This window comes from Schistocerca americana, chromosome 10 (assembly GCF_021461395.2).
Source record: "Schistocerca americana isolate TAMUIC-IGC-003095 chromosome 10, iqSchAmer2.1, whole genome shotgun sequence".
Taxonomy (NCBI): Eukaryota; Metazoa; Arthropoda; class Insecta; order Orthoptera; family Acrididae; genus Schistocerca; species Schistocerca americana.
The window spans coordinates 167,878,893-167,906,296 of record NC_060128.1 but is presented as its reverse complement, the minus strand read 5'-3'; the positions used below and the strand labels follow the sequence as shown (position 1 = coordinate 167,906,296).

General features: G+C 42.9%; 1 protein-coding gene across 1 annotated transcript in view; it reads left to right on the top strand.

The window, feature by feature from the left end:
* Positions 1-27,404, top strand: part of LOC124552341 (synaptic vesicle glycoprotein 2A-like) — a 105,844-nt gene that overhangs the window by 57,182 nt on the left and 21,258 nt on the right. Inside the window, exons 5-6 of the mRNA XM_047126611.1 lie at positions 5,899-6,068; positions 19,022-19,186. Of these exons, the coding sequence (XP_046982567.1) occupies positions 5,899-6,068; positions 19,022-19,186 (335 nt within the window). The remainder of the gene's footprint in view (positions 1-5,898; positions 6,069-19,021; positions 19,187-27,404) is intronic.

Here is a 27,404-nt window from a genome sequence, read left to right as displayed (position 1 = left end):
CATCGTGGAGTTCGGTGGCCACCTCTCAGCACAGATGTCGGACGTCGTAGGCTGGGACAGGCAGCGAACTGTGGTGGAACTAACATCAGACTTTAATGCTGCGCAGAGTACAAGTGTGCCTGAACACACAGTGCACCCAACATTGCTAACGATGGGCCTCCGCAATCGAAGACCCGTGTATGTGCCAATGTTGACACGACGACTTCGACAACTACGGCTGAAATGGGCAATGGACGATGGCGCAGTACGAGAGCTTTGCACGGTCTGATGACGACACATTCTTCATTATGCTAATGGGAGGGTACGAATCCGTCGCCTTCCAGGGGAACACCTCCTCGGCACATGTTCTGTGCGATGGAGACAATCTGGCGGCAGTCCCGCTATGCTCTGGGGAACATTCGCGTGGGCTTCCATGGGTCCAGTAGGCACCATGACGGCCAAGCAGCATCGTACACTCGTTGCAGACCACGTACACCCCTTTATGACGACCACCTTTCCCGACGGCAGTGGCATTTTTCAACAACGTAATGAGCCATGTCATAAGGCCCGGAGTGTGATGGAGTGGTTTGGGGAACACAGTGGCCAGCTCCAGTTGATGTGCTGTCCCCCCCAAGTCGCCATATGTGAAACCAATAGAACACATCTGGGATGTGATTGAACGTGGCGTCAGAGCTCATCACCCCCTTCCCCGTAATTTACGGGAAGTACGTGTGTGCAGATTTGGTGCCAACTCACTCCAGCGACCTACCAACGCCTCACTGCTTCCATGCCACGTTGCAAGGCGTCCCAGATATGCACAATAATGTTTGGTGGTCAGCGGAAGTGTTTAAACTCTGAAGGGTGATCCTGGAGCCACTCTGTAGCAATTCTGGACGTGTGGAGTGTCGCAATGTCCTGCTGGAATTGTCAGAATGCACAATGGACATGAATGGATGCAGGTGATCAGACAGGATGCTTACGTACGTGTCACCTGTCAGAGTCGTATCTAGATGCGTCAGGGGTCCCATATCACTCCGACGGCACACGCCCCACACCGTTACAGAACCTCCACCAACTTGAACAGTCCCCTGATGACATGCATGGTCCGTGATTCATGAGGTTGTCTCCATACCCGTACACGTCCATCCGCCCGATACAATTTGAAACGAGACCCGTCCGACCAGGCAACATGTTACCAGTCATCAGCAGTTCAATGTCGGTGTTGAGGGGCCCAGGCGAGGCGTAAAGCTTTGTGTCGTGCAGTCATCAAGGGTACACGACTGGGCCTTCGGCTCCGAAAGCCCATATCGATGATGTTTCGTTGAATGGTTCATGGCCCAACATTGAAGTCTGTAGCAATTTGCGGTAGGGTTGCACTTCTGTCACATTGTAAGATTCTCTTTAGTCGTCATTTGTCCCGTTCTTGCAGTATCTTTTTCCAGTCACATCGATGTCAGAGATTTGATATTTATCGGATTCCTGATATTCACGGTACACTCGTGAAATGGTCGTACGGGAAAATACACGCTTCATCATTACCTCGGAGACGCTGTGTCCCATCGCTCGGGTGCCGACTATAACACTACGTTCAAACTCAAATCTTGATAACTTGCTACTGTAGCAGTAGTAACAGACCTAACAACTGCGTCATACGTGTCAGCCCCTCCATTCTCGCACAAGCATGGTGGCCAACTCAAAAGGTCTACTGTCACCTCTGCATTGTTAGTATTTAGAATCGAGGAGATCGCAGGAGCGAGGAACTGCAATGTTATCCGTACGCCTGGGTAAGGTTACCCATTAATACGGGCGCATCTGGGTGACAGAAGTGGTCGAAAACGCTTGACAGAATCAAGCTTGAAAGAAGAGCGGTTTAAAGGGCAGAGGAAAAAAAGTGCCAAGGGAAAAAAACCTCTGCGACAGTGTCAGGGTGGGTAGTAAGGGCAGTAGCGGTTTCTCGCTATTTGCGACAGATCGTGCAAGGTAAGGTTATGTTAGCGGTTGGGTATCATGCATCAGTACCATAGAAGCAATGCCAGATTGTCACGGAATGATCGGTCCTGTCGAGGAGGTGAGCGCTGCTGCTGCTGGGCCGACGATGTCTCCTGGGCCAGCTGCTGCTGCTGCTGCTCATGTAACAGCCATGTCGTTGTAGGTTTGTCAGTTCGATGGTCCTCGAAAGAACTGGCAGTGTGGTATGTGTTGGGAGTTTGTTTGTGAGTCATGTTTGGCTTCCCTACGATTGCCAGTTCTCATGGCAGACGCTCAGCTAGCAAGCTAGTCAGTGGCTAATGTGGAGGGGCTCGCCTCATTGTGTCGTTTGAGTAGTTACGAAGTTACCATAGATGGCTAGTCCCTAAGGAGTGTCTTTGGGCGCTTGTGTTTCCATCTGTGGTTGTGACCGTAGCTGCCCAGGTGTAGGATGCGAGGATTGTTCGAGTGACTTAATTTCTTGTACAGTCGTGTGGCGAATTTTTTGAATACCTCCTGCAGAGTCCCCAATCGGTATTCTCGGTGAGGGTCCGCTGTCCGTGTGTATCGGGGAGCGTTGCTTATGATACGTCACGCCTTGTTCTGTATTTTCTGGAGGCGGTCCAGGTGTGTGGACGCTGCGTATCCCCAGACAGATTCTGCGTGTCATCAGTGGTCTAATCAGTGTCGTGTATAATGTCCTAGACACCCTCCTATTCAGTGTACTGTTCCTCTTGTGTTGTTTCAACCTCGCGTTTGCCCTGTTGGTCATGTGTTGTATGTGGTCCCCCCATGTAAGCTTCCGGTCTAGCCAAACACCGAGGTATCTGACTTTCGCAGTAAAGCGTATTGGGCTCGCATGTAGTGTAATTGGCCTGCAGTTTTGGTTTCTGCGCAGTAATTTCGGCCTGCGAGTGAACAGAAGTGCCTGTCACTTGTCGACGTTTACTTTAATACGCCACTTCTCCAACCGAGGCTCGGCGGTTCTGAGTGCTGTCTATAGTCCGTTATTAATGTTTGACGGTTTCCAGTCTTGCGCAAGGATGGCTGTGTCATCCGCGTTGATGGCAACCGTCGTGTTTTTAACAACTGTGTCAGACGGTTGTTGTCTTATATAGGCGTTGCCGACCGCAGCGCCGTGTTCTGCCTGTTTACGTATCTCTGTATTTAAATATTCATGCCTATACCAGTTTCTTCGCTGCTTCAGTGTGTAAACATTAAATTTCCCAGACTATACAGGAATGTCTGAAGACTCTATCCAGTAAAACGCCAAATTGGACACTTTATGCACTTTCTCGATGCCACTGGGGAAACACCTTTTATGACACTCATTTACAAAGTGGGTCGTTGTCTGAAAGTCACCACACATACGGTGAATCGAAAAGCCTCACTTGTGCATTTTTTATTTACTCATCCCTTGTTCAACCTGGTATCTGTTCAGCTGTACCTACATTTCCATAGGACGCTGAAAGCCTGGAACTTTAACAGTTGGGTTGTCTGTAAGTTCGTGGTTCTGGGTTTCCGTGGTTTGCCACACACATTTCCTCTAAGCGTCGTGGCTGAACCCCGTGGAGAGAATTTGCACTCCTACTTGATATGATGATCTTCTGGATTTGGGGCGTTTGCTATGCAAAGAGGGATTGATTAGTTTTTAGAAACTTGGCTACGGTTGTAGAGAGCTGCCTTTTGACTATGGTGAGCTGGATAGACAGTACTGGCAGCCATGGCAGTGGAGCCCTGCCTTTCATAGACCATTACCCTGAGTGCAACTAGACATCAGTTAATACACCCGGGGTCAGCTCCCCCCCCCCCCCCCCCCCCCCAACTCCCCCACATTATTACCAACTTTAGCACCTAATGAAACTGCTGGATGAAAGATATTTCTTGATACATTTTTATTTTTAAAATGATGAAAGATGGATGATAATTAGTTTGTGTGTGTGTGTGTGTGTGTTAGAATGAACGACGAAGGAATTCGAGCTGCATCGCTAGTGCTACCCACAACTCCTTCTCAGATAAGAAAGCTAACTATCCACAGTGAGGGCAGACACTTGTTACAAAACATGCTTCACTTGGATTACACCTCTCCATTGCGGCACTGGCTTGACCTGCACACTGCAACTCTATTTAGAATCAACTAAGTTAAAATGTGTGCACTATAATTATTGTTCGTAAATCACTAGGTTGGAGAACCCCTTTTTCTCAACTATCAGAAATTGGGAGACTTCTTCTGTTAATGCTTTGTGTCTCACCATAGCCACTGATAGTATCAGTAATAACGATAATAATAATAATAATAATAATACTGTTTGAAGCACTATACTAGCTCTTATGTACTTTCTTCTGTGTCGTACTGTCAATTAATTTATTTATCTGTTTCGAAGCGAGTAATAAAGCAATTTCCTGGGTACTACTGGAACTATTGCAACTCGCAGAAGAAATTTTTTTGAGATGTTTAGCATTTCTTATGTATATATCTCACTTTTATCATCAGCGATACGTGGCACAAAGTGCGAGATATGTGTGTAGTGGATGGACTATATGAGAAACCTGTAACCTCTACCGCATTAATGCTGCTAACTGAGAAAAAGTATTTATTGATAACTTATATAATCAACAGTAGAGTCTTAGAAAATTGTGACGACCTTTGGAAAATAAATTAGTTTCGTGACTGAAACAGAATCGAATCTTTCAATTTTTACCCCTCAGAAAATTTCATTTTACCCCTCAGGAGGTAATCAGGTTCGAAATATGGCTCTGAGCACTATGGGACCTAACTGCTGAGGTCATCAGTCCCCTAGAACTACTTAATCCTAACTAAGGATGTCACACACATCCATGCCCGAAGCAGGATTCGAACCTGCGACTGTAGCGGTCGCTCGGTTCGAGACTGTAGCGCCCAGAACCGCTCGGGCACTCCGGCGAGAGAGGTAATCAGGCCCCAGGTTGGAAACCACTGTACTAGAGATTATTGACAATCGATCTCCAACACAGCATTCAGGAATGGAGCAGAGAAGGAGGGGAAGAGATATTGGTACCAGAAGTACCCTCCGCCACACACCGTAATGTAGATAGAAAGGTAAAAATTGACACACATGCTTGGAATGACATGGGGTTTTATTAGAACAAAAAAAAAAAAAAAAGAAAACACCCCATTTTACATTGTATACCCGTTCGTGTCGTAAAGTTAGTAATGATGAAAAAATACACCTATGGATTAAAGGACTTGGTGTACTTGCTGAGAATGTAACTCTAACTGGTGATGTAACTCTGTACTATAATTATTAACAAAGTGATCTGTAGCGTCAGCCATATAGCTTATATAGGGAACGAGTGACCTTCGTTACGTTACGCGCTGATAACGGACTTAGACTCTGCAGGCACCAGCGAGAAAGCGTTGGTGATGATCGTGTGCTCAGTCGCCACTTTCGTCACGCTTGGCCTCCCAGGTCCCCAGACCTCAGTACGTGCAGTTATTGGCTTTGGGGTTACCTGAAGTCGGAAGTGTATCGTGATCGACCGACATCTCTAGGGATGCTGAAAGACAACATCCGACGCCAATGCCTCACCATAACTCCGGACATGCTTAACAGTGCTGTTCACAACATTATTCCTCGACTACAGCTATTGTTGAGGAATGATGGTGGACATATTGAGCATTTCCTGTAAAGAACATCATCTTTGCTTTGTCTTACTTTGTTATGCTAATTATTACTATTCTGATCAGATGAAACGCCGTCTGTCGGACAATTTTTGAACGTTTGTATTTTTTGGTTCTAATAAACCTCCCTGTCATTCCAGGCATGTGTGTCAATTTGTACCTCTCTATCTGCATTATTCCGTGAGTTATTCGGTTTTCAAATTTATACTGACTTTTTGATCACCCGGTAGACGACTTAAGTCGTGTGTCGCTGGGACGCCTCTGACCTCGCCGCCCGTGCCTGTGTCCAGGTGGCGGCCCTGCAGGGGGACGCGCTGACGTCATCGCCAGTGGGCGTCAACACCAAGTCGCCGCTGGCCATCGCGCGCCACATGTGGAGGCAGACGGTCCCGCTGTTCAAGCCGCCATACCTGCTGTACACCGTCGTCGCCTGCTTCATCCAGTTCGGGCTCTACGCCAGGTGGGTGTCGCCTCCAGTTAACGTAGTCGTAAGTGTCTGATCCAGTCCAGGGGCAGGTAACTAACAGGCCCTATTGCATCGGGAAGACAAGTGTCATCAACTTTTGCCGTACGTGTCACGACTTTGGGCCGTTCGACTATTCGAGCCTGTAAGAGTAGTGTGCTTTACGCTCCAGTACTGTTTGAAGACCTGGTCGATGTTAGTGTCACATTGACGTTTCATTCAAAGGTGGTAGGCCTCGTTTGCACTCAATTCCAGAGACCAAGAATATGGAACATATTATCACATACGTGACTCAGTCAAACAAAGGCTCTTTTAACGACACGAGCTATTACAGCTATACCTGCACGACTACTCCGCATTCACACATAAGTGCATCGATTCACTTTCATACTATATCTCTACTGTTCGACTCTCGAACAGCGCGCGAGAAAAATGAACACTTAAATCATTCCCTGCGAGCCCTGATTTCTTTCATTTTGTTAAGATGATCGTTTCTTCCCAGTAGATGGACGTCAGTGGAATACACCGAAACGCCAAAGAAACTAGAATAGGCATGCATATTCAAACACAGAGATGTGTAAACAATCATAAGACGGCGCTGCGGCCGCCAATGCCCATATAAGACAAGTGACTGGCGCAGTTGTTAGATCGGTTAATGCTGCTACAATGGTAGTATCAAGATTTAAGTGAGTTTGAACGTGGTGTTACAGTCACGCACGAGCGATGGGACACAGCATCTCCGAGGTGGCGACGAAGTGGGGATTTGCCCGTACGACCATTTCACGAGTGTACCGTGAATATCAGGAATCAGGTAAAACAACAAATATCCGACATCACCGCAGCCGGAAAAAGATCCTGCAAGAACGGGACCAACGACGATCGAAGAGAATCGTTCAACGTGACAGGAGTGTAACCCTTGATGACTGCACGACACAGAGCTTTACGCCTCGCCTGGGCCGTCAACACTGACATTGGACTGTTGATGACTGGAAACATGTTGCCTGGTCGGACGAGTCTCGTTTAAAATGGACGCGTACGGGTATGGAGACAACCTCATGAATCCATGGGCCCTGTATGTCAGCAGGGGACTGTCCAAGCTGGTGGAGGCTTCGTAAAGGTGTGGGACGTGTGCAGCTCGAGTGATATGGGATCCGTGATATGTCTGGATACGACTCTGACAAGTGACACGTACGTAAGCATCCTGTCTGATCACCTGCATCCATTGTGTATTCCGACGGACTTCGGCAATTCCAGTAGGAGAATATGACCTCACACGTCCAGAAACGCTAGAGAGTGGTTCCAGGAGCACTCTTATGACTTTAAACACTTCCGCTGGCCACCAGCCCCCCCCAGACATGAACATTATTGAGCATATCTGGGATGCCTTGCAACGTGCTGTTCAGAAGAAATCTCCAGTCCCTGGTACTCTTACGGATTTATGGACAGCCCTGCAGCATTCATGGTGTCAGTTCCCTCTAACACTACTTCGGACGATTCCATGCCACGTCATTCTGCGGCAGTTCTGCGTGCTCGCTGGGTCCTACACGATACTAGGCAGGTGTACCAGTTTCTTTGGCTCTTCAGTGTATTCGTCTAAAGCATTCTGCAATTGGTTTTGATCTTCTGATGACTATACTAGACGATAAGCGAGAGCATCAACTGCAGACAACCTAAGATGGCTTCTCAGATTTCTCCTAAATCGTTTATATAGATAACGAACAACAGTGGGCCGGTATCACTACCTTGTGGGACACCAGAAATCATTGCGACATTTCTGACAGGAAATCACGAATGCAGTCGCACAACTGAGATCATAGTCCATAGGCACGCAACTTGATTCGAAGTCGCTTGTGAGTAATTGTACCAAAAGTCCTCTGAAAATCTAAAAATATTGAATCAGTCTGAAATCCCTGTCGGTAGATCTCATTACTGCATTTACTGCATCATAATAAAAAGCGTTGTGTTGCACAAGAACGATGTTTACTGAACCCATGCTGTTTGTCAATAGATTGTTTTCTTCGAGGTAATTTATAATGTTCGAGAGTCCTACTGGAAATCGACTTCCGTGGTATGGGCATGTAATTCAGCGAATTAGTCCTATGTCCTCGAGGATTCGTGTGACCTGCACAACTTTCCAGTCTTTAGGTATGGTTCTTCCGTTGAGCGAGCGATTGTACACACATCAAAAAACGTTTCGCATCACCTCGGTTCAGAGAGTTCCGGAACCTGCACAGAAAATTGAAATAGAGATCAACATAAACATCATTTCCGCCCTTTTTATGGCTCATGAAAACCACACATTGCATGTTATACCACCACACAGCGAGACCTTCAGATGTGGTGGCCCAGATTGCTGTACACACCGGTACCGCTAATACCCAGTAGCACGTCCTCTTGCATTGATGCATGCCTGTATTCGTCGTGGTGTACTGTCCACAAGTTCATCAAGGCACTGTTGGTCCAGATCGTCCCACTCCTCAACGGCGATTCGGAGTAGATCCCTCGAAGTGGTTGGTGAGTCATGTGGTGTCACCGCCAGACACCACACTTGCTAGGTGGTAGCCTTTAAATCGGCCGCGGTCCATTAGTATACGACGGACCCGCGTGTCGCCACTGTCAGTAATTGCAGACCGAGCGCCGCCACACGGCAGGTCTAGAGAGACTTACTAGCACTCGCCCCAGTTGTACAGCCGACGTTGCTAGGAAAGGTTCACTGAGAATTACGCTCTCAATTGCCGAGACGATAGTTAGCATAGCCTTCAGCTAAGTCAATTGCTACGACCTAGCAAGGCGCCATTTATCCTTTGCTATGTATCTAATGAAGCATGTACAGTAACAAGACCAATGTTCACCAATTGTGGATTAAAGTTAAGTATTCCAGCAGCTACGTACTTTTCTTTATAGCATTCATTACGTATCCTGTTTCAGACCTCACGCCAGCCTGCGTGAGTTTAAGCGCGTGCCTTTCGGTTACCCGTCACTGTGGATTGGCTGTCTTGCCAGTCCACAACAAGTCACATCGTCCATAAGCAGCCCTTTTCAGTCTCCCAGGCATGTTCGATAGGGTTCCTGTCTGGAGAACATGCTAGCCACTCTAGTCGAGCGATGTCGTTATCCTGAAGGAAGTCATTCACAAGATGTGCACGATGGGGGCGCGAATTGTCGTCCATGAAGACGAATGCCTCGCCAATATACTGCCGATATAGTTGCACTACGGTCAGATGCCTTTACGGCGCTTCCCTTGACGACCAGCCATGAATGTTGGTCCCACATAATGCCACCCCAAAGCAGCAGGGAACCTCCACCTTGCTGCACTCGCTGGACAGTGTGTCTAAGGCGTTCATCCTGACCGGGTTGCCTACAGATACGTCTAGTTGACGGCGTATGAGACACTCATCGGTGAAGAGAACGTGATGCCAATCCTGAGCGGTCCATTTGGCATGTTGTTGGGCCCATCTGTATCGCGCTGCGTGGTGTCGTGGTTGCAAATATGGACCCCGCCATGGACGTCAGGAGTGAAGTTGCGCATCATGCAGCCTACTGCGCGCAGTTTGAGTCGTAACACGACGTCCTGTGGCTGCACAGAAAGCACTATTCAACATGGTGACGTTGTTGTCAGGGTTCCTCCGAGCCATAATCCGTAGGTAGCGGTCATCCACTGCAGTAGTAGCCCTTGGGCGACCTGAGCGAGGCATGTCATCGACAGTTCCTGTCTCTCTGTATCTCCTCCATGTCCGAACAACATCGCTTTGGTTCACTCCAAGACGCCTGGACACTTCCCTTGTTGAGAGTCCTTCCTGGCATAGAGTAACAATGTGGACACGATCGAACCGCGGTATTGACCGTCTAAGCATGGTTGAACTACAGGCAAACACGAGCCGTGTGCCTCCTTCAAGGGGAATGACTGAAACTGATCGGGTGTCGGACCCCCTCCGCGTAATAGGCGCTGCTCAAGCATGGTTATTTACTTCTTTGGGCGGGTTTAGTTGCATTTCTGAACAGCAAAGGGACTGTGTCTGTGAAACAATATCCACAGTCAACGTGTATCTTCAGGAGTTCTGGAAAGCGGGGTGACGCAAAACATTTTTTGCTAAATATGGAGCTATTACATCAGCATATTCTGAAAACAACCTGACCAATATGAAATCTGGGCCACATATCTTTATTAAGTGGTTTTAGTTGCTCTGGTACACTGAGGATATCTTCGTTTGCGTCACGTTTGCTGAGGTTCTTTATCTGAATTCTGGAATATTTACTTCATATTCTTTAGTGAAGGAATTTTGGGAAACTCTGTTTAGTAACTTCACTTTAGTAGCACTGGCATCGGTAATGTTACCGTCGTTATCGTGTAGCGAAGCTATCGACTGTGCCTTGCCGCTGGAGTACTTTACATACGACATCATGTGCATTTTATTCTTGTAGAATAGATCTATAATGTTAGCATTTCTGTCTTCTTCCCTTTATTACTGCAGATTTTTAGTAAGTTATAAATAAATTTAATTAGATTAAATGGAGAAACTAATTAATCCTAAAGATTTCGTACCTTGGGAAACAGATGTATTTGTTTACATAACTAAGGAATCTATAGAAAGGGAATAGTATCTGTTATTATTTAGTTATTTAGAATATAGTGTTGACCATATTTATTCTGCAGAAGATGGAAATATAATTGGCCTTGTTATATTTTTGGAAATTATTATATTCTCAAATATATAGCAAGTTTAGTTGGACTTAATTACGAATATCCTCCATTAATGTCGGATTTTTTTAAACAGAATAATATAAGTATTCCAGAGAAATTCGAAAGAGTTAAAGCAGACACATAAAATATGTAGCTGATTAGATGCTGGTCAATAGCGATTTTAAATCGCTGTTTAAATTTACTAAATCTACCTTTATGCACACAAAAATTTAACAACGAACACAAGTCTTTCTTAGTGTTTATTTGGTGTTGTTTTACTTTTATCGAATCTAACTTTAATCTTGTAATTTAGATCTATATTTTTATTTCTAATTTCTTCTTCCAACAAATAATTGGAACAATAACAATCTGGCATCTTTTCGAATTTAAAAATATATCTATCTTTTCCACAATATTTTTTGATTGTAATGTAGGAAATATCTATGTCTGATCCTTATTCTAGATCTTCTAGTCGTTTACAGTTTTTTTATTTTCATATTTCCTAGTATTTGACCCATTTTTACATTTTCGATTGTTTCTTTAGCTTCTTCTTGCACAATAAAATCTCTTTGTCTTGGAAAATCGTTATTATTTTTAAGTGAATTATTTTAGGGAAAGAGTGTCCATTAAAACTGGAAAGACCATCTATCTTTATTTCCAAAAATGGTTCTTCCTTGGGATGGTAAAAAAATTTTAATTCTTGTCGAAGGCTGCTGTATGGCATACAAACAAATCCTTCTTTTTTTAAATTTTCTCTGCCTTTACTTATGGCTATAAATTTATATTTATTAGGCCCTTTAACAGTGGATACCGATTTTTTACCATTTTGTTCACCCAATACGACAACATATGTAAACTTGTTTTTATCGTTTACAACAAAAGCATAAATTTTGTAGACTCCACTTGTAGGAAAGTCTATCCATTGTCGTTTAAAATAATTTTTTGTTTCTTCTTCTGTTTCTCTCATTTTTGTTCCTTCCCCAAAATATTTTTGTATTCGACTTTTATAGATGTAGTACTACCCAAAATTCTACCTTTCTTTCATATGTATTTAAATTTTCTAATTTTTGTTCTCTCTTTTCAATAGGTTGCAAATATACTACGTTAAATGGTTTAATTTCTTAAATGGGATATGGATAAATTTTGTGGAAATTATATATTCCTTTTCTGGATACAAGTGGAATAATATAGTTTGTCTTTATTAGTCCCAATTCTTCGATATTTACTTCCTTTGGTATTGTAGAAAATAAAGAAGTAGATTTAGAGAAATATGTCTCCCCAGATTTTGTAAAGCATGTTTGTTTTACAGAAATTACATTCTCTGACTCTTCTGAAATTTCTATACAGTTAATAGGTTGCTGTTGTCGTGGTCTTCAGTTCTGAGACTGGTTTGATGCAGCTCTCCATGCAACTCTATCCTGTGCAAGCCTCTTCATCTTCCAGTACCTACTGCAGCCTACATCCTTCTGGATCTGTTTAGTGTATTCATCTCTCGGTCTCCCTCTACGATTTTTACCCTCCATGCTGCCCTCCAGTACTAAATTTGTGATCCCTTCATGCCCCAGAACATGTCCTACCAACCAATCCTTTCTTCTAGTCAAGTTGTGCCACAAACTTCTCCCCAATCCTATTCAATACCTCCTCATTAGTTATGTGATCTACCAATCTAATCTTCAGCATTCTTCTGTAGTACCACATTTCGAAAGCTTCTGTTCTCTTCTTGTCTAAAATATTTATCGTCCATGTTTCACTTCCATACATGGCTACACTCCACACAAATACTTTAAGAAATGACTTCCTGGAACTTAAATCAATACTCGATGTTAACAAATTTCTCTTCTTCAGAAACGCTTTCCGTGCCATTGCCACTCTACATTTTATATCCTCTCTACTTCGACCATCATCAGTTATTTTGATCCCCAAATAGCAAAACTCCTTTGCTACTTTAAGTGTCCCATTTCCTTATCTAATTCCCTCAGCATCACCCGATTTAATTCGACTACATTCCATTATCCTCGTTTTGCTTTTGTTGATGTTCATCTTATACCCTCATTTCAAGACACTGTTCAATCCGTTCAACTGCTCTTCCAAGTCCTTTGCTGTCTCTGACAGAATTACAATGTCATCGGCGAACCTCAAAGTTTTAATTTCATCTCCATGGATTTTAACTCCTACTCCAAATTTTTCTTGTGTTTCCTTTACTGCTTGCTCAATATACAGATTGAATAGCATCAGGGAGAGGCTACAACCCTGTCTCACTCCCTTCCCAACCACTGCTTTCCTTTCATGTCCCTCGACTCTTATAACTGCCATCTGGTTTCTGTACAAATTGTAAATAGCCTTTCGCTCCCTGTATTTTACCCCTGCCGCCTTCAGAATTTGAAAGAGAGTATTCCAGTCAACATTGTCAAAAGCTTTCTCTAAGTCTACAAATGCTAGAAACTTAGGTTTGCGTTTCCTTAATCTTTCTTCTAACGTACGTCGTAGTGTCAGTATTGCCTCACGTGTTCCAACATTTCTACGGAATCCAAAGTTAAAACTAAAAGCAGATAAAACAAATTTAACTAATTTTTCTGTTTCCTCTTTATTTTTTGTTTTAATTTTTATTTGTATTCCATTTAATATTTTCGTATATTTGTTGCCCCACTAGATATATTGCAAGAGATTGTTGTAAATAAACAACTGTTCGGTAACGAATCGGTAAATTTTTGCCACATTTTAGATAGTGGAACAGAATAAACTGAGCTTTCTCGAAATATTTGCTAGTGTTTGTCTTTAATTCTAAATAGTCTGTTAATGGATTGAATTCCTGTTCTCTTTGGAAATCTGGATTAATGTAATTATAAATTGTTGCTTCCAGTCTTGTAATTCCATTTTCTTCAGCTAATTTAGAAGCGAATGTTTCCTTTAATTTACTCTCTGTGCAATGTAAAAAATCTAAATCATGGCTTCCAAGCTTTTGTTAACTCCTGTTTATTGTATATTTTCACTGTAGAATTAGAATTGATCCACGTTATACAGTCTTTTCCAACAGAATTATCGTTGTTTACTATAACATCACAGTCTTCTTTACATTCTGCTTGTTTTTGAAAATTAAAATTATTTGTTAAATATTTGCACATTTATCCTTAGTTAAAAATTCCTGCAAAACCTTGTGTTATGTCTAAATACAGTAAATAATAGTGTTCCTTTTTAAGTTCTTCCAAAATCTCTGGTAACTTTTTAAAAAGTGTTTCGGGTTTAACATCTGCTAATTCTGTTTGTATGGAAAAGCGATAGGATTTTTATATTTTTTGGATAATTTTTATTCCTTTGCTAATAATTTGTTTAGTTCCTTTAATTATTTGTGTATTGAAATCTAATAAATATGGAATTTTGGCTTTAACTCCATGTCTAGCCAGATTAAATTTAGAAAATCTAGATCTTAAAAAACTGTTAAAATTACCACATGCTGTTTTTTTTACAAGGAGCTTTGCATTTTTCATTTCTCCTTCGCAATCTATAAAATCTGTTATTTTAATAACCATAATATTATCACAAAAAAGATTCTGTTATCGGTTTAAATTCTTCTAATTTTTGTTCCACATTTGTAAAGATAATATCTCCAATATTTGTAACAACATTATTATTGTTTAAATTTTGTTAGTAACCATAATCGAAATCTTTCATTGGTTGGTTTTACTTTGTTTCTCAAACGTTCTGTTATAGAATATTTCTTTTTGTTTGTAGCACTCATTTTAATGTCAACTCCCATTTATACAGGAAAATACTATTAGTTTTGCAAAAACTAAATATGATTTAAAAAAGGTTAAAAAAAGGAAGAAATAAAACGTATCTGAAACTAAGATGATAAAAGCATAGCAATGTGATTTTCGTACCTATATGAGGCAGGGATTGACCCAGTGAGCCAGAACCTATCTTTTGCTCCTACTGTCATTCATCGCTGTAGGAGTATATAATCACTCATTAAGACCATCCGCGGACAGGCAGGGTGACGACTCCAGCGTGCGACCAAATGGTGTAAATTGTCCTGAAGATGACCCCATCGTGGGTTGAAACTGGTTGGCGGCAAAATAAATAATGCGATTGTGACTGTCATTCTGAATAATTGATTATAAGTAAATTAATCGCTGTTTATCTCCATACAACTATGTTGTCTAATAATTTGCTGGTTACTTTACCATTCGGAAACGCCAAATCTGACTGTGACTTGAAACACCATGAAACTTGGTATGCGACCCATGTGTTGTGCACTCTGAAATAGGCAGCTCAACAGGTCTACACCATACATGTGTATGTCCATCACTTGCATTCAGACAGAACCGGCTCTCATCGTTGAAGTCAAAGCATCATTGCACTCTCCAGTTGACTCTTTCACAATATCTGAGTAGCTGTGCCTGGCAGTGCCGTGGTGTTGGTAATAGTCTGGCCTGCGAGATCTGTGGTCAGAGTCCTGTTGCAAGCAGAGATTCTGGCGAAACATGTGCCCAGATTTTTTACCTGGATGATGTTGAGTTGGCCACTGCTGCTGGCACAATGCATCGATCTCGACGTGTGTTTATACATCCAGAGCCTGGTGTACAGGTGTGGACATGTTGGACAGACCATTGTTGAAAGCAATGATACACCACTGATGCACTGTGCCCAACATGTGCAGCAGTCCATCATGATGTCCATCCACCTTCCTGCAAGCACACAATTCAATACTGTTCATACGGGTGAATTTGTTCAGTAGGAGGCATGGTCGAACCCTAGAATGAATGTTGCACTGTTCATCTATAAACTCTGCACAGTTGCCACCTGCAGAGACAAAACACAGGGTGCACATCTGTGCACTACCTAATGGCCAATGACTGCGACAAAACAATCACTACCACTAAAACCCATCCATAAGCACTTATTATATGCTGTGCCAGTGAAAAAGGTCCTTGAGGGTGTCGCATTTTTTCCAGTAGTGGAGATGCAGACGTACATGAAAGACTCAATCAGTTCTCAGTGTCAGACACAGCAGAAGAATGGAGCACCTCAGCCCTACACCTTCCCATCCTGAATTGAGCCATTCATATCAAACGGTGATACACAGGGTGATTTTTCCACTGTGTCTAACTCTAGGGACTGATCAATGAGGGGGTACAGAACAGAAAAGGTCTAATGAACTTATGTTCGAAAATGTATGGTTCCCATGCTAGAGACTATTTATTCAATCATGCTTTGTTATAGAGACTGCAGTCTAATATGCACTGTCCCATGCAGCCACAGTTACAGTATGCATGGTTTCCTCCTAGAGGGTGGTACTGTTCTTTACACTTCATACCCTAGTGCCCTCTCCTGCCTTAGTAATTCGTAATGCTGTGTCCAATTCACTTCCCTTGCTGAATCACCTTGTAGTGGATGTGATACAGCGCTGTTTACAATGGTTCCATGTTTAAATCGACAACGCGTGGAGATGGTGTTTACTTATGGAAAGGCAAATGGCAATGGGCGACAGGCAGCAAGGTTGTATCAGGAGACCTATCCACACTGACAACAACCACAGCATTCAATGTTTGCAATAGTGTTTCGCCATTTGTCTAGGACAGGTTCATTTCAGGAAGTAGGATATCATGATGGATGTATCTGAAATCTTCGCACACCAGACTTGGATAGAAATATGATTAACACTGTGAAAGGTGCCTGCTGTGTCAGTACCAGGCAGTTAGCCTGCCAGAGTGAGACATTCTCCATGACAATTGTTACTACCCTTATCACTTACAGCGTGTGCAAGACTAACTAGCGACAGACATCCCACATCGAGGGCAGTTTTGTCACTTGTTTGTTAACCAGGCAACAACAGTTCCAGGATTTGTGTCCCCTGTCCTACTCACAGGTGAGGCCACCTTTGCACAGAGTGGTATCCTCAACTCCCATAACAGTCATCTGTGGGACAGTATGAAAAACCCCTATAGTATAGAGACAGTGTAACATCAGCATCGGTGCAGCCAGATTGTGTGGGTTGGGATAACTGGCCACCATATTTTGGGACTAGTCTTCCTTCCACATCGCCTAACAGGCTAGAATTGGCAGTGTTTCTCGCAGGTGACTTTGCTTTCCCTGCTGGAAGAGGTGCCACTGATGATTCAAGGGGTTATGTGGCTGCTCCATGATGGTGCTCCAGCCCACTTTGTCATTAACATCTGGATGCATCTCAATCATGTCTTCCCTGTTCAATGCATCAGTCGAGGGATCCAGTTACATGCTCTGCTCGTTCACTGAATCTAAGACCATTTTATTCCTGGATATAGAGACATCTCAAAAGTATCATGTATACAGAGCCCATTCCTAATGTGGAGATGCTGGAGCAACTTTTTCATGCTGCCTTTGATACTGTTCATACGTAGCCTGCCCGATGTGAAGGCTTGAGATACAACATGCTATAGTGGTTACACGCATGAGTTGAGACACATGGAAACCTTTTACAACATTTACTGTAACTGTAGAGGCATGGTACAGTGCATATTAGACCGCAGTCTCTGTATCAGTATATACTTGAATAAATGGTCTCAATGCATTTCCAGACATAATTTCATTAGACCTTTTTTGATCCTTATCCTCTCATCGATCAACTCTTAGAGTTTGTACACAGTGGAAAAAATCACCCTTTATATACATAATAATGTGTGACTACACTGCTTCCGACTGTTTGTTCTTTCAGCAGGTAAATGTAACTTACTAAATTAGGAGGATAGTCGCTACTCTGAAAAAGGTTCTGATTCAAAACCTATATTAAACAGTGCATATTAACCTAGTATTGGTAGTTTAATATTTACTTGATTATAATTGTATTTTTCAAGCAAATAGTTGTCTTCATATGTTTCAGTTGAGGCCTGTACTCAATATATCGGTACCTCCTCTACATCTTTACAATGAATGCCATTAATCGTCAGCAGTTTTTAATCTTTGAATCTAGATAGTGAAGTAAATGGGCTAAAAAAGCAGTTGAAACAGAATAAAGGAAACAGTATTATATTTTCGTGGCCACAGTCAATAATCTGAAAACGGAAACGTTAATGCAGAATAGAAGGGAGTGCCAGAGAGACTTACATTCAGTTATTTCGTGATCACTGTACTGTAGTGCTGCATCTTGACGCCTCACCGAAGAATTCTCCAAACACTTTGCTCCAACCAATGCACAGCAGCTGCAGCTATAGATTTTGATGCACAGCGTTCTGTGTTAGGTTCAGGTGAATTTGTCATGTCAGCTATATTTCTCAGTTCTGTGATGATGAAGCAACAGACAGGAGATCTATGTTTAAGCGCAGACCTGTCTGCCTGACGACTGGATCCAAAGTGTGAACCATTTTGTGATGTGGACTGCATTATCCTACCATGTGCAAAATGGATACACAACTAACTCTCTGCTGGTTTCAGCTGATAGCCATTTTCAATAAACTCCTCAGTGCTGAAATGATGATGCTTCCAAGGCCAAACCATGGCTGCCAGAGAAAATCCTATGTGTAATCAGATCAATGTTATTGCTCAAATCAATCTATTCTCTATGATGCATCGCTGTGACACTTCAAGATGGGTGAGGTTATTGTGCTGCACCAAGAATCTATGGGTGGAACATCCAAAATAAAGGAGAAAGTAAATATCTGGTTGTGAAAATAGCCAGTATGTGTCATATTTTTCAGCCACAAAATGTATTTTACTTGTCAACCTACAAGGGGTAGTCGCACCATTTTAACTATCATCTCAAAAATTTAAGTTCTGTAAGCAGCGTTCTGTTTCAATTCACTTAAAACTTCCAAGCTAAGAGGCCTTGTTTCACGTATAAAAGTATTCTCTGAAATTTCAACTGTGGGATACCTCTTTGGAGTCGCTGTTTTACCTCCGAAGGTATCTCTCACAGTCAAAGGTGAAACATCTGGGAATACCCTTGGTTCAGAAATTTAACTGAAGTAAATATTGGCTGTGAAGGTCTACACTGTATAAATATTTGTTGTTTGCAGGTCTCTAATTCATCAACTGCCTGCACTGTTTGGTATCAGTTTTCTCGCAACATGCTACAATACAATGGTTCAGGGATTTCAGTGTGTACCAGAACTGCAGATGCGTACCAGCAAATAAATAAGAGACTCATTACACGATTTTCATTTTTTCGAGTTCATAATTAAAATCTCATGACTGGCTGCTTTTACTAACACATTCGTCAGATCAGCAAGTTGTCACAACATGCAGGTACTCATTCATGACCCATTTCTCACATGTGCATCAACCCACCAACCTGCAGTTCCAACGGCTTCCTCATCTGGCTGCCAGAGCTGCTAAACCGCATGGGCCAGTACGGCGAGGCCTACCCACACCACCCTGCCACCGTGTGTGACGTCATCGCCGTGCTCGCGGGCCAGCTGCCACCACCAGTCGCCGTGGAACTGCTCCAGGCCAACTACTCCAGGTAAGCTCAGCGTGCGACGCATAGGGTGAAGGCAGGAGCTCAGAAGCCATCCCTAGTGCAGCTGTTGGGTGTCTGTTCAGCTCTCGTCTGATAGTGTCCCACTGAGGCATTCAGGAAATGTCATTGATGTTGTGGTCTTCAGTCTGAACACTGGCTTGATGCAGTTCTTCCCTGCCCTGCACAAACCTCTTCATCTCTGCATAGATATTGCAAACTACACACATTTGAACCTGATATCCATAGTCAAACCCTGGGGCATCTCAAGAGTTTTTACGACATACACTTCTCTGTACGATCGAATGGGCTATTTCTTCACATCTCATGATGTGTCGTATCAATTGATCCCTATTTTTAGTGAAGTTGGGTCAAGATTTCTTTCCTACTCCATTCGATACTGTACCTCTTCTTCTCTCCTACTTATCAAATCTTCAGCATTCTTCTGTAGCACCACATTTTAAATGATTGTATTCTCTGCTTGTGTATATATTTTACTGTCCACTTTGCACTTCCATATAAGGTTACACTCCAAGGAAATACTTTCAAAAAGGCTTTCCAACGCATCTGTAATAGCTGTTGTCGAACTTCACATTTATAGAAACACTTTTCTAGCTGTTACCAGTTTGATTTTATATCATACCCAATTTAGCTGTTGGCTGCCCAAGTAATCAGTTACCAGCGGAAGAATACTCCTGTGGAGCACAAAAACGGCGAATACGTTCCTCTTTAAAAGACTCTGACAGAAAATTTGGGGAACCAGCTGCCTCAGTACTCATTCCAGCTTCCTTACCAAATATTTTGGCAAGCGAACATATCCGCCCTCTTTTGATGCAGACTGTTGTAAATCCTTTTACCCAGTCTCTCTTTGTAGTTACAGCTTCATGCCTTCATAGTCAGCACTTCCCTGTCTATGTGTATCTCTTACTAACAGTCTCCTTTATTCTCCCATTGATTTAGAGTATATCCCGCTACCCCTGCTTCTCTCTCAATTACAATCGCTCCTTTTGTCTTTCATTCTCACTGCCATTGCCTCCACCATATCTCAGCATCTCAATAATTCTGGCAGGTCCAGCTTGCTTTTAGCCCTATACCAACATATTTAAATTTTTGCTCCAAAAGGCACCCTCCCTTACACCTGTGTGTTATAGTTCACAGGTGTGGAAGGGGTAATTCCTACGACCCTCCTCAAGCCTATGTATGGTTTCCCCTCATCTGTATTTTTCATTTCCACTCCCTCCTCTCTCTTTTTCTCACACTGCTTCTAATTCCGGGTACTTCTGTAGATATTATAAACTAACACACAGTGTTGTACCCTTTAATAGTTTTGGGTAACGCTTGTAATAACAATGCTAATGATTTAGCTTCTGCGAATAACTACCTAAATTTCAGCCAAAAGCGGTGTACGATGAAAGATGGAAAGTATGAGAAAGACCAAGTACTCAGTAACAGAAATTTACAATACCACAGGAGTTGTAAATCGACAAGAGACAGATTTTCCGGTTAGCTCTGTAACTGGTATGCTACAATAACACTACGTTAATTAGCCAATATGTATGCAAGTCGTTACTCAAACTAAATCTTTAACCCTAGGACAGACATGTGTTTCAGCGTTTTCATTATTTTCAGCACCTAAATCGATACTGTGTAAAGATTTAGTGTTCAAATGCCTCTGTGATGCCATAATTGGTTTAGTCTTATCTTCATAGTCGCTATGAGAGAGATGTGTAGGGAGTTATACTAATTCCTATACACGTAGTACTGGTTGTAAGTAGGCTTTTATGGGATACTTGGAGTCTAATCCTCAAGTCATGTCAGTTCATCTCTTCCAGCATTTCTGTGAGACTGTGAGTTAAACGAACCTTTCACCATTCTTGCTGCCCTTCTCTGTATACATTCAGTATCTCTTGTACGTCCTACACAGTCCAGTCACATTAACGTGCTCATCACTTATGTTTGCCATCAATATGCAGTAGCCATTCACAGATGGCAGGCGGGAGCAATAGCAGTGGAAGGTGTATAAAGGGAGTCAGAGAGGCTGTGTGGAAAAGAGTGCAGTCATTGACGTAATGCAGAAGTGGAGAAATTTCTTTTCGTTTTTTTTATTTGTGGTAAGGTCTTATGGGACCAATATGCTGAGGTCATCTGTCCCTAAACCTACACACTACTTAATCTAACTTAAACTAACTTACGCTAAGGACAACACAAACACCCATTCCTGAGGGAAGACTCGAACCTCCGATGGGGGGAGTCGCACAGACTGTAACAAGGCGCCTCAGAATACGCGGCCACCCCGCGCGGCCAGAAATGGAGCGATTTACCTGATGTCCATAAGGGCATCATCATTGACTTTTGGACCAAGGGTGGAGATATTTCCGAAACAGCTAAGTCTGTAAAGTAGTCACGTAGCACTGTGCTTAAAGTACGACATTCACAGCAAAATGGCACTATCCAAAACTGGAGTCAAGGCAACTGCGTTGAACCACAGCCAATAGGTGATTGGTGGACGATGGCTATGGAGATGTGTGTGGGCGAATAGATACGCAACTGTTGAGCACCTGACCACCCATATAAACCAAGGGGAAGCCACCAGCGTCTCCTCAACGACCTTTCAGCAAACGTTGCTGTGTATGGGTCACAGCAGCAGGTGCCCAGGTCATGGCCCCACGCTTGCTGCTATGCTCTGACGATGAAGGATGGAATTTGAATGGCAATACCACAACTGGATATCCACTGATTGGTGACAGATGGACTTTTCAGATGAATCACATTCTATGCTCCTTCGGACATATGGCTGTTGGCACTGGCCTATTCTGGGTCGCTATGTGCCATGATAGGCGAGAGAAATGGTGAGGGAGTGGGTAGATTCATGTCGGGGTGTGCAGTGAAACAATGGTAATGCCCTGGTCACCTCACAGTGTTAGACCAGGATGGTGGCTGAAGACACCTAGGTGGCTAGGAGGTCACAAGGTAGTGCCTCCCCCAGCCGGATCATAGGCAGCCTGCAGTCAGCTGGCTGAAGTTGCTCAGAGGGCAGAGGCCAGCTGGACCTCATCTCCCCATGCTGACGAAACTTCCCCGAGTCTCGCAGCTGCCACGCCACAGATATGGTGTGCCTCATGCCAGCACTCGATGAATTAATCAGTGGCAAGTTGCCAACCAATTTAGATCACTAGCGGTGAGTCGTGCCTTTTTTGAAACACAAAATATTGCCATTCTCTCAGGTTCAAGAAGCGGACGGAATTCTTTGAACTCCTAAACTCGATTATTTATACCATTATAGCTAAGCTTCTGTCAAAGTGATACTGAAGTGGGACTGTAAGGTTGCTTCATTCTATCTGTAACGTCAGATTTTCCTAGTTCGCTCTACTGCTCACGCACAGCTTTGTAGGCCCAGTTAAATTTGCCAGTGTCTGAATTACAAAATATTACCTCACTCTTCGTAACCCCATGTTACAGTGTTGACACTTCTGCACGCTTTGACCATGTCCTAGTATAGCAAGCCCTCCTGGCTGGAATGTTTTGATATAATGTGAACAATACCTTCCAGTGGCTCACTCGATCAGAACATTGGCTGGGCTGACCTCCACTGCCTGACAGCACATAGCAATAAAACTTTTAAAAAAATGCCAAATCACAGGCCGACCTTTTCCGGTGTGCAGCAGAAGGGTTCAGTCTGGAGGAGGGAGCATTAAGGTATTGGGAATGTCATCGCGGCATTTCCTGCTTGATCTCCTCATTCTGGAAGGGACGATGAATCAACACAATTGTGCGTCTATCCTTGAGGACAATGCCCACCCCTACATGCAGTTCGTTTTTCCTTGGTATGATAGCACCTACCAGCAGGACAACGAAATGTGTCACACAGTTCACAGTGTATGTGCGTGGTTCAGAGATCACCAGGATGAGTTTATTGTGCTCCCCCGGCTGGCCACCAAATTCCCCAGGCTCCGTCGGGCTGTACCCACCGTGGATTCTTAACGGAGAAATCTAGCACAGCTGACTAAGGCACTGGAGTCGACACGGTTTCAAATAGCTGTCAGTAGCCTTCCAGAACCTCACTGACTCGCTTCCTGCATGTCTTTCAAGGTCTGCATTGCAAGCGGTGGATATTCGAGTCTTTCGACGGGTGGTCGTATTAATGTGACTGGACAGTGTATTTAATATGTATCTATCACACTTGAGTAATACTCTGCAGTGGGTCACACGACTGTTCTGTAAGCAACCTCTTTGCCTGCTGGTTCCATTTCCCTAGTATTTTATCAGTGAGTGGAAGTCTGCCATGGGCCTTGTCTGTGGCTGGGCGTGTGTGATCATTCCATTCCGTTTCAAATGCACACAAACTGTTACAGCTAGGCATTTATACGAGTTGACTGATTCCAGTTGTGTCTCACTGATATTTAGTCCTTTGATATGACAATCTTTTTTTTCTTTTTTAGGGTACACAATGTTACATTCCTGGACGTTTAAACCAAATTGTCAATGGTTGCACCACTTTAAAATCTTACCCAGATATCGCTGAATATCTGGCCAGTTCTTTTTCAGACACTGCATTTTAGTTAACTGCGTCATCTGCAAAAAGTTAGAGATAGCTTTTCTACTTTTAATAATTTTTTTTTTTTTTTTTTAGTCGTCAGTCTTCAGTCTTCTGAAGTGTTTGATGCGGCCTGCCCTGTGCCAACCTTTTCATTTCAGTATAGCAGTTGAAGTTTATTTCCTCAGTTATTGGCTGGATGTATTCTAATCTCTGTCTTCCTCTACAATTTTTACCCTCTACAGCTCCGTCTAATACCATGGAAGTTGCTCCCTGATGTCTTCGCAGGTATCTTATCGTCCTGTTCCTTCTTCTAGTCAGTGTTTTCCATATAGTCATATCCTTGTCGATTCTACGAAGAACCTCCTCGTTCCTTACCTTATCAGTCTATCTGATTTTCAACATTCTTCTGCAGCACCACATCTTATATGCTTCAATTCTCTTCTGTTCAGGTTTTCCCAAAGTCCATGCCTACCAGGTTATTAATATACAATATGAACAGAAAAGGGTGCCAACTTCCTACCATTTAGGATGCTTGAAGGTACTTCTAAATTTGCCAACAGCTGTCCATCGAAGGCAACATGCTGCATCCTTCCTACCAGAAAATTTTCAATCCAGTCTGAAAATTTTTTTGTACTTCATATAATGGTTACCGAGTATTGGTGTGCTTCTGAATCAACTGTCTTTCGAAAGTTTGGATATCTTGCTACTTTAGACCACAATTTTTTTTAATATTGGCGATTTTAATATGCACGCTTGAGTAAAAACGTTTACCATGTCCACTTTTACAATTTTTGAGTTATGCATTGCTTCTTATAGTTGGAACAGCAACATCTGCCCTGTGCTGGAGTGCGTGTCCAGTAACGCAGTGGGCCTTGCCCATCGAGTGTCGAATGTATGGTGGACTGGGATTTCGAGTTTCACATTTACAGTAAAGCTGCAGATTTAGTGCGGGCATTGGATATCGAAAGAAAGCAAAGACAGATGCTTGTACTGAGGCGGGATCGACAGTTTGAGTTCAGTAACGTCACTCAGTCCGGCGGTGGCCCACAGCTGCTAAGAGTTGACATCGGAAGTTTCAGCATTTTATCCGAACTGAGGTCGCCTGAAAACCATGAATAGTTTATCCAGACATGTCGCCATGAAAGACTCCGAAGGCAAAAATCTGCAGACGACAGAAGTAGGTCACATCTCAATAGTGCATTACATAGTTGTCGTTCCAAGGTTCAAATTAAAGTTTGTGTGCAGTACAAGAAGAAGTGTGAGAGTATTTTCAGCATATTGCTTCACATTGAAATGATCTGCACACGTTTTCTTTCTGGGATAGAAAGGTATATGTACATAAAATGCTTTGACGAAAATTTTGACCTGTTTCCCTAATGCCAAAAAAAAGAAAACCTTGCAAACATGTGAGGAATTTAAAACTGATAAACGGTTGTGAATAAGAGACGAAGGATAGCACTGATAAATGAACGTGAGGTGCATATGCAGAAGGTAGAGGCAACAACAGAGCGCCTCTGGAAAGCAAAATAAACTTCAAGAAACATGCTCATCGCACGTGCGACATGCCTCTTCTACCTAAATCTGACATTATAGAATGGAGTTGATAAACAAGATGAGAAACACAGTACCGTAGTTGAAAATGAGTAAACCAGTAGCTCTTGTGCTGGAAATGAAGCAAATGCTGTGCTTTCGTGAATGTTTTTGCACACTTCCTATATTAGGTACTACCTGTTACGTGCATATCGATAGTTTTGTTTTGATGAGTGGTGATGCGTAACTAAGGTGCTGTATGTGCTACGACGTCAGCTACCCTCACTTGTCTGCCTGTTGGGCTACGCATAGCTGTCGACTGCAGCTCTGTCCCAGCTGCCCCAACGCACGATGACGACGTGGCATGTGCAGCAGCAGCGTGCGTCTGTGCACCGTGCTATTCAAGTAGCTGTACATTATGCAACAAGTTTAATAATTTTTTAACACGGTCTATGTTCACTGATGTGAAAGAAGATGTTCTGTTTCCTACTTCACTCTCTTAGGACTTTTTATGTTTTTTACTTTCTAAAGTACCCTGTGTCCTTCCTGAGGCTTCAGGCTAATTCCACATCAAATTTTATCACAATCATTTTAGCTGTTTAGTCGTGACAATGTAGTAATATTATGAGGGCTTGTTGAAAAGTAAAGCCTCCGAATTCTTTATGTGAAAATTCTTAAACCTTTGTAAATTAAACAAACTTTATTAACGTTCTACATATTTTTTCTTCATGTCTACATATATTTCTCAACATAGTCACCTCTGCTCGCAGTGAAGTCCTCAAAGGTGTTCTTTAAGTTTTGGAAGCAGATGAAAATTGAATGGGGTCCAGTTTGCAGTGTATGGGAGCTGCTCGAAGACAACTGTTTATCCTCAACCAACACACTCATTGCTTTATTCTGCTCAGTTTTTTCTCGAATTATTTCATTTCTAACTCCATATTTTCTTGTCTTTGCTACTGCTCTCCTCATTACCTCCATTTGTGTGGCAGTAATCTTACAAACATATTTCTCTTGTAGTGCCGATCTGTCCGTACCATACACTGTAATTAGTGCCTTAACTTCAATCTAAATTCGCATTTTAATTTTCATACTTGCCTCTTTCTTTCCTGCTAATGCGTCTGATAGTACAGTCTTAGTTCTGTTTAGTACCTCTTGTTCTATTCTCCCGTTAGTACCTAGTATGGTGTGAAAATATTCTAAATTGTCTATTTTTTCAAGAAGCTTGCTGCTACAGAGTATATTGAGTTCTTCTTCCTGTCTGTTCAGTTTTGAAGCTCACATTACTTTGCTTTTTTCTGCATTCACTATCATTCCCTTCCTCTTCAGTTTCTTCATACCATTCCACTACAGCCAACTGAAGTGTTTTTGGAGTTTTAGCCACCAGTTCTATCGCGTGTGCCTGGTGCTCACAGGGAGAAGTCAAACCTAGCAGTTACATACATCCTCCCGGCACAGAACACGACTTTTCTAGATTCGACTTGTTTGCTAGTATCTACTGGATACTACAGTCACCTGTAAATTTATCCTGTAGAGCTGGTCCTGCTAGTCAGTGCCAGTTAATAATTTTCTTCACCATGCTTGGATCCTCTTCCCCGAATATTTCGTGAATTGCTGGAAAAAAGAGCTCATTTCTGTCTTCAAACAACGTAAAGCATTCGTTACCAGAGTTACATCATTTCAACTGTGCATTGTCAGATTAACCGTTAATACAATGTGTTACGGCGTAAATGAAGCGCCGGAGCGCCAGTCGGGAAGGAAAGAGAAGGGAAGGCTATAAGAAGAAGTCAGCCAGTCGCACGCTGACCGAACTTCCCTCCAGGACGACAACGCGACAGCAGCGGCCCCTGTGTGAAGAGGACATAAGCGCCGCGACCGACTGGTGACAGTCCGGTTCAGAAACGGCTTCGGGGTTACCCACTTGGATAGCAGCGTCAATGGTAGCGACTTCAGTAGCAGTTCAGGACAGACTCTTGTCAGTTAGAGGTCAGCAGTCACTGCAAACAATTTCGTATGCCGCCCTTTTCTTGCGATACATCTGTGTAATTGGCATAGTTAAATATTGTACTTAATTAATTGTAATAAAACTCATTAATACGACTTGTTTGATTGTTTGTCTAGCGAACTGAGTATGCAGGCTTCCCAGACACTACACAATGT